Source organism: Chenopodium quinoa, unplaced genomic scaffold (genome assembly GCF_001683475.1).
Source record: "Chenopodium quinoa cultivar QQ74 unplaced genomic scaffold, ASM168347v1, whole genome shotgun sequence".
In the NCBI taxonomy this organism is placed as follows: Eukaryota; Viridiplantae; Streptophyta; class Magnoliopsida; order Caryophyllales; family Amaranthaceae; genus Chenopodium; species Chenopodium quinoa.
In genome coordinates, this window is record NW_018745540.1 from 1275617 (window position 1) to 1286442 (window position 10826).

General features: G+C 40.6%; 3 protein-coding genes across 3 annotated transcripts; 2 read left to right on the top strand and 1 right to left on the bottom strand.

The window, feature by feature from the left end:
* Nucleotides 1–291: 291 nt before the first annotated feature.
* Nucleotides 292–1449, top strand: LOC110716028. The gene is made up of 2 exons (XM_021894661.1): nucleotides 292–632; nucleotides 896–1449. The coding sequence occupies exon 2, from the start codon at nucleotides 899–901 to the stop codon at nucleotides 1376–1378; it is 480 nt and encodes a 159-aa protein (XP_021750353.1). The 5' UTR covers nucleotides 292–632; nucleotides 896–898; the 3' UTR covers nucleotides 1379–1449.
* A 175-nt stretch (nucleotides 1450–1624) lies between these two features.
* Nucleotides 1625–5148, bottom strand: LOC110716079. The gene is made up of 4 exons (XM_021894714.1): nucleotides 3376–5148; nucleotides 3129–3272; nucleotides 2138–3013; nucleotides 1625–2048 (listed from the first exon to the last, which is right to left on the bottom strand). Exons 1-4 carry the CDS (start codon nucleotides 5146–5148, stop codon nucleotides 1764–1766), a joined length of 3078 nt encoding a protein of 1025 aa, XP_021750406.1. The 3' UTR covers nucleotides 1625–1763.
* Nucleotides 5149–5991: 843 nt separating this feature from the next.
* Nucleotides 5992–7149, top strand: LOC110716039. Its single transcript, XM_021894673.1, has 2 exons — nucleotides 5992–6332; nucleotides 6596–7149. The coding sequence occupies exon 2, from the start codon at nucleotides 6599–6601 to the stop codon at nucleotides 7076–7078; it is 480 nt and encodes a 159-aa protein (XP_021750365.1). The 5' UTR covers nucleotides 5992–6332; nucleotides 6596–6598; the 3' UTR covers nucleotides 7079–7149.
* Nucleotides 7150–10826: the final 3677 nt, after the last annotated feature.

Genomic DNA, 10826 nt, shown 5'->3' on the forward strand with positions numbered 1-10826 from the left:
TTCAGAAAGAATTCAATGCAGAAGGTTGCTGCGAATTCAATGAAGAAAGAAGTTTCGTGTTTTGCTGGGTGAAAATTGAAGTTCAAGCCAATTTGTGGGACCCACGTTAAATTTCCGTGACGGAAATCGTTAACTGGTGTTAACTTCCAACTTTTATATTTTTGGGAGGTGTTAAAATAAAAGTTTTTTTTTGGGGGGTGTTAAAAAACATTTTCAGCCTTTTGTAAGGTGTTAAAATCCAAAATATCCTATAGATATTTTGGATTTTAACACCTTACAAAAGGCTGAAAATGTTTTTTAACACCCCCCAAAAAAAAACTTTTATTTTAACACCTCCCAAAAATATAAAAGTTGGAAGTTAACACCAAAATCCATCTTCCGTTAACAGAACTTTTAGTGGGGCCCACCCCAACGGATATATTTTTAAAAGATCTGTATATAAGAACCATTCTTCCACGATTCTTGCACGATATATAAGAACCATTCTTGCACGATTCTCCCCCAATGAACGAAATCGTTGTTCTTATTGAATAGCAGCAGCGCATTGCATTGTTGCACGATACTTGAAACAATTCTTTCACGATTCTTCCACGATTTTTGAGAAGAGGAACAGATTGAAGCTGCTGAAACAGGTGAGTGCGGTCAATTGTTCGGTTGTTTGGTAATTATGGTTTAAATTCTCTTCAATTATTATTTGCAATTGTTTCGTACTCAGATTAATGGTTGGATTATGTTATGTACGCATCTAAATGCCCAATTGCGAAATTAGGGTTCGTCAGAAATTGAATTTGGGGCTTTTCGTATTATGAAATTAAAAATGAATTTTGTTGCTGTCAATGTTAATTCGTCAGTGTACAAATCTGTAAATGTGACTGTCGATCTAAAATTGATGCAGATTATGTCGTTTGTTAGCTCTTCCCCTCCTGAGGCCAGAAAATGTAAGTGTGGTGTGCCAATGGCCAAGCTCACTAGCTGGACAAGGGAGAATCCAGGCAGGAAGTTCATATCATGTAAGTTTTATGACCCAATAACAGAAACAAGGGGTTGCAAAGCTTTCGAATGGGTTGATCAACCTGATGGAACAGATTGGCAAACAGGGGTTATCAACAACCTGTTGTTGGATAAGAAGCTGCTAAAGGGTGAAGTTAATGAATTGAAAAGGGAAGTTGATGAAATCAGTGGCCAAAGGAGGTGCCTACTTAATGAAGTTGATAATTTGAAGATGAGATGCAAGGCCTTGAACGCTGACAGGAAGAGAATGAACAGGGAGTGCAATGAAGGGAAGGTGTCTTCAATCAGCTGTTTTGGTTGGGTGGGCATGGCCATTTGTATAGGTTTGTCAATGGGTGTAATTTTCCTAATGGCTAGGGGTGTGTAATAGTAAGCTGTATTAAGTAGTTATAATTTCTTGTAATGACTTGAAGTGTTATAAATATGTCTTTTAATCAACCTATTTATGCCTTGTCTAAGTTCCTATTTATGCCTTGTCTTTTAATCAACCTATTTAAACATGTGAAACATTAAAACATGGGAAATATGTGAAACACTAAGATAGTTCAAGTACAGGTTGACAAAAGAACCTTACTTCAACATGTTTCAATGGCAATCAAAGCCACGCAACCATTACAATTCAATATCTAATTGTTCAAATTTGTTAAGGGAAGCCACTAAAAAACTAGCAAGTTACATAACCAGTCATGAGTACATAATAAAAGTTTGAAATTGTTCAACAGACATAATGTTTGATATCCAGCATGAGTACATCACTGAGTAAGGTTGTTGAGGGATTGCAGCCTGGCCCTTGTTACAACACCTGTGGCTGTTGTAGGCTGACTTGAGGAAGACCTTGTCTTTCTTTTTGGTTGGCTTGAGGCAGGCTGACTTGAGGAAGGCTGAGCTGAGGATGGCTGACTAGAGGATGGCTGAGCTGAGGAATGCTTAGCTGAGGAAGACTGTGGCTGTGGGCGCTTGCTGAATGGCAGACAACCTTCTTGCTCTTGAGGAAACTTTTTGTTTCCTATGCTGTTTGGTCCAGCCCCAATTGCACTCTATGACATGCATATAAAAATAAAAAGTCAATGGAAAAGACACATACATATATAAAACAAAGGGGGAGTTGGTGTAATGCTTGTGTTACCTTTTTAGCAGCCCTAATCTCTTTCTTCTTCCTCTCCTCCACCATCCAAGGAGTGTTCAGTGGGGGTCTGCCTGCTGACTTTATCAGCTCTGTAGCTGGTGCAGCAGGTACTTTGCAAGTCTTGGCATAATGCCTATATCCCCCACAGTTGCTGCATTGCTTCTTCCTCTTGGTACTTGCCTGACCACCTGAAGAAGAACATTCTCCTGGCTCAAGCTTCCTTTTTTTGCTCTTTGGTCTCCCAGGTTGCACCTTAACAGAAGGGGGTAGTGGTTCCCTCATTCTGACTCTCTCCCAGTGCTTTGGGCCAGGCATTGGTTGGACAGCTGGTTCATAAGCAGACCTGTATGTGTCCATGGTATAGTATGGGTCAACAACAGCCTCTATGTCACCCCTCATATCCAATATGCAGGCATAAGCATGAACACATGGAATGCCAGTGAGTTCCCAATGGTAACATGTGCAGGTCTCCTTGTCCAAATCAACCAACACCTGGTCATCCTTCAGCTGCACCTCAAATGTATTCCCTCTGGATGGCTGCACCACACAGGACCTAGCCACAAAGTCTATCCTCCCCAGAACATGCCTCACATATGGCACTAAGTTGTGTGTAATTGTTTTTGAATCCTCCCACTTTTCATTATTCCTGTTCATAATATACCTCCTCATCCATTCCATTTGGGTGAGGATAGGTTTATCTCTGGCAGGCCTAATGACTGCATTGAAAGTCTCACACATGTTGTTCAACAACATGTTGGACTTGCAGTTTGGTGTGAATGCATGTCTAGACCAATGGTGGGGAGGAATGTTGATTAAATACTCATATGCCTCTTCATCGAGGAATTTGATAGACTCCATGGCAATTTCATGCTCAAACTGACATATAAAAGCATACCAGAAATCACACCAAGCATATACAAGCTAACCAATATAAAAACACACCAACAGTCATATAAAAGCATAGGCTAGCTTCAACAATCAATAAACTTACAATGGTGGTGGCCCTAGCTGCTCTCCAAAACAGCTCCTTAAAGGTTGATCCAGTGAAGTTGAGCTTGAAGTTAGCCCAAATATGCCTCACACAAAACCTTTGCTCAGCTTTGGGAATAACATCAGCCATTGCTTTAATCAAACCCTACCAAATGCAGACAAAAGTATAATCATCAGTCAATCACATACATACACATGAAAACTTAGAAATTGAACCTAAATAGTTAAGAGGGAAACAGAAGCATTACCTTTTGCCTGTCAGACATGATGGTCAGCCCAGCTCCTTGATCATGTGTGAACATTGACATAAGGGATTCCAAGAACCAACCCCAAGTTTCCTGGTTTTCAATCTCCACTGTGGCCCAAGCTAGAGGAAACAAGTTGTTATTCCCATCCTTAGCAACTGCCACCAGAATTTGCCCAGGAAAGGCACCCTTGAGGTGACAACCATCCAACCCTATTAAAGGCCTACAACCCTTTGCAAATCCATCTCTCAATGGCCTTAAACAGATGAACATCCTCATGAACAATGGTGGCTCTGGCCTGTCAATACCATCAACAACAACATTGCACCCTGAACCAGGGTTGTACTTCATCACAGCTTTCCCATAATCCCACACCCTAGCATACTGCTCCCTAGCTGAACCAAATATCAGTAGTTTTGCCCTACACCTAGCTAGCCATGCCTTATAGTAACTCACATCAACTCCTAAATCATTCAAAATCCTAGCCCTAATCTCCTTAATTCTCCAACCAGGGTTACTCCTAAACTCTTCTAAATACCTCTCTGCTATGTATTCAGCAGTAAGCATCTTGTTCTTCTTTACTCTGAAGCAGGAATGGTCTAAATTCAAGGTTTTGATTTGCCAAGTTTGCTGCTTAACAAGTTTTGATGCAAACACCTTGAACTGACACTTTACCCCCCCCACACATGTACAAGCAGGCATTCTACAAGTGTAGCTATTGAACTCACAGCCACATCTATATCTACACTGAACTGTAATCCTTTTACTGTCATTATGCAAGTAGTAGAACTCATACCTGTTTTGAATGGCATGAAGTCTTAAGGCCCTCCTCAAGACTGAAGCATTACTGAATTTCTGATTTAACTTCAACTTGATTGGGTTGTCAAAGTCCACATCAGCATTAAACCAAGGAGCATAGTCCTGTTCCTCATCAGATCCACACAAACTCCTTGAATCATCTGAATCAGCATCACTTTCTGGATTCACCTTCGGTTTTCCAACATCCAAATCATTTCTCAACTCTACTCTCTTATCTTTGCCAACCCTGTCATCTACTGCACTCTCCAAACCTTTCCTAAGGCTCTTGTTCACTTTGGCCAAGATCTCCTTTGACCCTTCAATATACCATTCCTCATCCCCTTCATCAAATTCTTCTTCACCAGGTTCCCAATCTTGTCCCTCATCACTCAAATCTGAACTTGAATAACCAGATCCTTCACATCCATCATCCTTTTCTTCATCAAACCTCAACACTTTAGCATTAGCTGAGGCTTTCCTAGGTGGACTCTCCTCCCTTTGTTCAGTTTCTGTCTTCTTAAACCTAGGGCTCCTCCTAATAGTCGATGTATTTGAACTTTCTACCTTCTTATCCTTTTTTTTTGTCTTTGCAGGATTGGGTTGGGCCTCTTGTATGGGCTGACTAGGAGCTTCTGTTGTTACAAAAACCTCAACATACCCCTCTTCATTTACTGTCTCCAAAAGGCCCTTAACCTCTTCACTGTTAACTAGTTCCCTTTTCCCAGTGTTAAAGGTTTTCCCCTTCTGCCTATACCAACAGCTGTAATGCATAGGCACATCCATATCACCATTAACAAAACCATGAATTGCAGCTGTTCTAATCAAATGCACATCCAACTTAGATACTTGAACCTTCCTCTTCCAGTAACACCAACCACCACACCAACACAGCAGCTGCCTGTTTTTGGTTACTCTTTTAGGGACAAAAGCACCTCCCACTCTAAGGCAGATGTCAACCAAACTATCCTTGTCACCCATTATCTACCCACCAGTGAAAAACATATAAAACATATTAAAAGCCATGTAACTATACATGCACAATACGAATAAACAAATCCATCACAGCCACACAAACAAACACATAAAAAAATTGAAAATAAACATATACAAGCCAATGTAGGTGCTCAGTAACATAAATTAATCAACAAACCACACTTGCTAGTTTAATTAACAATAAACCACCTTAATTAATCTCTACTTTCAATTACGAAATCCAATTAACCTAAGTCGCATAGTCAGTTACAGAAATTGATTTATCAAGGCTTTCCTACTGTGGTCCCAAAATTTACCCTAATTACCCAATTATTGCAAGGTTTACAGCAATGAAGCACCAGTAATTGACGAAATTGCTATCAAAGGAGAGCAATTTTACCTTATTTTCTGTGAATTTCAAGCGGCTTTCGCACTTTTGTAGTTGAAGAAGATGATGAAGAAACCCTCCTGAGCTTATCTTCTCCAACGTTGACACCACCCTACACTCCACTTCTCAGCCAAGATCTCCTTTGGTTCAAAAGCGAAATCAATGAAGGTTCAGAAAGAATTCAATGCAGAAGGTTGCTGCGAATTCAATGAAGAAAGAAGTTTCGTGTTTTGCTGGGTGAAAATTGAAGTTCAAGCCAATTTGTGGGACCCACGTTAAATTTCCGTGACGGAAATCGTTAACTGGTGTTAACTTCCAACTTTTATATTTTTGGGAGGTGTTAAAATAAAAGTTTTTTTTTTGGGGGGTGTTAAAAAACATTTTCAGCCTTTTGTAAGGTGTTAAAATCCAAAATATCCTATAGATATTTTGGATTTTAACACCTTACAAAAGGCTGAAAATGTTTTTTAACACCCCCCAAAAAAAAACTTTTATTTTAACACCTCCCAAAAATATAAAAGTTGGAAGTTAACACCAAAATCCATCTTCCGTTAACAGAACTTTTAGTGGGGCCCACCCCAACGGATATATTTTTAAAAGATCTGTATATAAGAACCATTCTTCCACGATTCTTGCACGATATATAAGAACCATTCTTGCACGATTCTCCCCCAATGAACGAAATCGTTGTTCTTATTGAATAGCAGCAGCGCATTGCATTGTTGCACGATACTTGAAACAATTCTTTCACGATTCTTCCACGATTTTTGAGAAGAGGAACAGATTGAAGCTGCTGAAACAGGTGAGTGCGGTCAATTGTTCGGTTGTTTGGTAATTATGGTTTAAATTCTCTTCAATTATTATTTGCAATTGTTTCGTACTCAGATTAATGGTTGGATTATGTTATGTACGCATCTAAATGCCCAATTGCGAAATTAGGGTTCGTCAGAAATTGAATTTGGGGCTTTTCGTATTATGAAATTAAAAATGAATTTTGTTGCTGTCAATGTTAATTCGTCAGTGTACAAATCTGTAAATGTGACTGTCGATCTAAAATTGATGCAGATTATGTCGTTTGTTAGCTCTTCCCCTCCTGAGGCCAGAAAATGTAAGTGTGGTGTGCCAATGGCCAAGCTCACTAGCTGGACAAGGGAGAATCCAGGCAGGAAGTTCATATCATGTAAGTTTTATGACCCAATAACAGAAACAAGGGGTTGCAAAGCTTTCGAATGGGTTGATCAACCTGATGGAACAGATTGGCAAACAGGGGTTATCAACAACCTGTTGTTGGATAAGAAGCTGCTAAAGGGTGAAGTTAATGAATTGAAAAGGGAAGTTGATGAAATCAGTGGCCAAAGGAGGTGCCTACTTAATGAAGTTGATAATTTGAAGATGAGATGCAAGGCCTTGAACGCTGACAGGAAGAGAATGAACAGGGAGTGCAATGAAGGGAAGGTGTCTTCAATCAGCTGTTTTGGTTGGGTGGGCATGGCCATTTGTATAGGTTTGTCAATGGGTGTAATTTTCCTAATGGCTAGGGGTGTGTAATAGTAAGCTGTATTAAGTAGTTATAATTTCTTGTAATGACTTGAAGTGTTATAAATATGTCTTTTAATCAACCTATTTATGCCTTGTCTAAGTTCCTATTTATGCCTTGTCTTTTAATCAACCTATTTAAACATGTGAAACATTAAAACATGGGAAATATGTGAAACACTAAGATAGTTCAAGTACAGGTTGACAAAAGAACCTTACTTCAACATGTTTCAATGGCAATCAAAGCCATGCAACCATTACAATTCAATATCTAATTGTTCAAATTTGTTAAGGGAAGCCACTAAAAAACTAGCAAGTTACATAACCAGTCATGAGTACATAATAAAAGTTTGAAATTGTTCAACAGACATAATGTTTGATATCCAGCATGAGTACATCACTGAGTAAGGTTGTTGAGGGATTGCAGCCTGGCCCTTGTTACAACACCTGTGGCTGTTGTAGGCTGACTTGAGGAAGACCTTGTCTTTCTTTTTGGTTGGCTTGAGGCAGGCTGACTTGAGGAAGGCTGAGCTGAGGATGGCTGACTAGAGGATGGCTGAGCTGAGGAATGCTTAGCTGAGGAAGACTGTGGCTGTGGGCGCTTGCTGAATGGCAGACAACCTTCTTGCTCTTGAGGAAACTTTTTGTTTCCTATGCTGTTTGGTCCAGCCCCAATTGCACTCTATGACATGCATATAAAAATAAAAAGTCAATGGAAAAGACACATACATATATAAAACAAAGGGGGAGTTGGTGTAATGCTTGTGTTACCTTTTTAGCAGCCCTAATCTCTTTCTTCTTCCTCTCCTCCACCATCCAAGGAGTGTTCAGTGGGGGTCTGCCTGCTGACTTTATCAGCTCTGTAGCTGGTGCAGCAGGTACTTTGCAAGTCTTGGCATAATGCCTATATCCCCCACAGTTGCTGCATTGCTTCTTCCTCTTGGTACTTGCCTGACCACCTGAAGAAGAACATTCTCCTGGCTCAAGCTTCCTTTTTTTGCTCTTTGGTCTCCCAGGTTGCACCTTAACAGAAGGGGGTAGTGGTTCCCTCATTCTGACTCTCTCCCAGTGCTTTGGGCCAGGCATTGGTTGGACAGCTGGTTCATAAGCAGACCTGTATGTGTCCATGGTATAGTATGGGTCAACAACAGCCTCTATGTCACCCCTCATATCCAATATGCAGGCATAAGCATGAACACATGGAATGCCAGTGAGTTCCCAATGGTAACATGTGCAGGTCTCCTTGTCCAAATCAACCAACACCTGGTCATCCTTCAGCTGCACCTCAAATGTATTCCCTCTGGATGGCTGCACCACACAGGACCTAGCCACAAAGTCTATCCTCCCCAGAACATGCCTCACATATGGCACTAAGTTGTGTGTAATTGTTTTTGAATCCTCCCACTTTTCATTATTCCTGTTCATAATATACCTCCTCATCCATTCCATTTGGGTGAGGATAGGTTTATCTCTGGCAGGCCTAATGACTGCATTGAAAGTCTCACACATGTTGTTCAACAACATGTTGGACTTGCAGTTTGGTGTGAATGCATGTCTAGACCAATGGTGGGGAGGAATGTTGATTAAATACTCATATGCCTCTTCATCGAGGAATTTGATAGACTCCATGGCAATTTCATGCTCAAACTGACATATAAAAGCATACCAGAAATCACACCAAGCATATACAAGCTAACCAATATAAAAACACACCAACAGTCATATAAAAGCATAGGCTAGCTTCAACAATCAATAAACTTACAATGGTGGTGGCCCTAGCTGCTCTCCAAAACAGCTCCTTAAAGGTTGATCCAGTGAAGTTGAGCTTGAAGTTAGCCCAAATATGCCTCACACAAAACCTTTGCTCAGCTTTGGGAATAACATCAGCCATTGCTTTAATCAAACCCTACCAAATGCAGACAAAAGTATAATCATCAGTCAATCACATACATACACATGAAAACTTAGAAATTGAACCTAAATAGTTAAGAGGGAAACAGAAGCATTACCTTTTGCCTGTCAGACATGATGGTCAGCCCAGCTCCTTGATCATGTGTGAACATTGACATAAGGGATTCCAAGAACCAACCCCAAGTTTCCTGGTTTTCAATCTCCACTGTGGCCCAAGCTAGAGGAAACAAGTTGTTATTCCCATCCTTAGAAACTGCCACCAGAATTTGCCCAGGAAAGGCACCCTTGAGGTGACAACCATCCAACCCTATTAAAGGCCTACAACCCTTTGCAAATCCATCTCTCAATGGCCTTAAACAGATGAACATCCTCATGAACAATGGTGGCTCTGGCCTGTCAATACCATCAACAACAACATTGCACCCTGAACCAGGGTTGTACTTCATCACAGCTTTCCCATAATCCCACACCCTAGCATACTGCTCCCTAGCTGAACCAAATATCAGTAGTTTTGCCCTACACCTAGCTAGCCATGCCTTATAGTAACTCACATCAACTCCTAAATCATTCAAAATCCTAGCCCTAATCTCCTTAATTCTCCAACCAGGGTTACTCCTAAACTCTTCTAAATACCTCTCTGCTATGTATTCAGCAGTAAGCATCTTGTTCTTCTTTACTCTGAAGCAGGAATGGTCTAAATTCAAGGTTTTGATTTGCCAAGTTTGCTGCTTAACAAGTTTTGATGCAAACACCTTGAACTGACACTTTACCCCCCCCACACATGTACAAGCAGGCATTCTACAAGTGTAGCTATTGAACTCACAGCCACATCTATATCTACACTGAACTGTAATCCTTTTACTGTCATTATGCAAGTAGTAGAACTCATACCTGTTTTGAATGGCATGAAGTCTTAAGGCCCTCCTCAAGACTGAAGCATTACTGAATTTCTGATTTAACTTCAACTTGATTGGGTTGTCAAAGTCCACATCAGCATTAAACCAAGGAGCATAGTCCTGTTCCTCATCAGATCCACACAAACTCCTTGAATCATCTGAATCAGCATCACTTTCTGGATTCACCTTCGGTTTTCCAACATCCAAATCATTTCTCAACTCTACTCTCTTATCTTTGCCAACCCTGTCATCTACTGCACTCTCCAAACCTTTCCTAAGGCTCTTGTTCACTTTGGCCAAGATCTCCTTTGACCCTTCAATATACCATTCCTCATCCCCTTCATCAAATTCTTCTTCACCAGGTTCCCAATCTTGTCCCTCATCACTCAAATCTGAACTTGAATAACCAGATCCTTCACATCCATCATCCTTTTCTTCATCAAACCTCAACACTTTAGCATTAGCTGAGGCTTTCCTAGGTGGACTCTCCTCCCTTTGTTCAGTTTCTGTCTTCTTAAACCTAGGGCTCCTCCTAATAGTCGATGTATTTGAACTTTCTACCTTCTTATCCTTTTTTTTTGTCTTTGCAGGATTGGGTTGGGCCTCTTGTATGGGCTGACTAGGAGCTTCTGTTGTTACAAAAACCTCAACATACCCCTCTTCATTTACTGTCTCCAAAAGGCCCTTAACCTCTTCACTGTTAACTAGTTCCCTTTTCCCAGTGTTAAAGGTTTTCCCCTTCTGCCTATACCAACAGCTGTAATGCATAGGCACATCCATATCACCATTAACAAAACCATGAATTGCAGCTGTTCTAATCAAATGCACATCCAACTTAGATACTTGAACCTTCCTCTTCCAGTAACACCAACCACCACACCAACACAGCAGCTGCCTGTTTTTGGTTACTCTTTTAGGGACAAAAGCACCTCCCACTCTAAGGCAGATGTCAA

What these genes read in the sequence shown, in the direction of transcription:
- LOC110716028 (XM_021894661.1), top strand. Translation starts at nt 899, where the DNA reads ATGTCGTTTGTTAGCTCTTCCCCTCCTGAGGCCAGAAAATGTAAGTGT.
- LOC110716079 (XM_021894714.1), bottom strand. Translation starts at nt 5,148, where the DNA reads ATGGGTGACAAGGATAGTTTGGTTGACATCTGCCTTAGAGTGGGAGGT. An exon ending in CAGCTAGGGCCACCACCATT is followed by an intron (nt 3,014 to 3,128) that starts GTAAGTTTATTG and finishes TTTATATGTCAG; the next exon opens with TTTGAGCATGAAATTGCCAT. An exon ending in AGATTAGGGCTGCTAAAAAG is followed by an intron (nt 2,049 to 2,137) that starts GTAACACAAGCA and finishes TGCATGTCATAG; the next exon opens with AGTGCAATTGGGGCTGGACC.
- LOC110716039 (XM_021894673.1), top strand. Translation starts at nt 6,599, where the DNA reads ATGTCGTTTGTTAGCTCTTCCCCTCCTGAGGCCAGAAAATGTAAGTGT.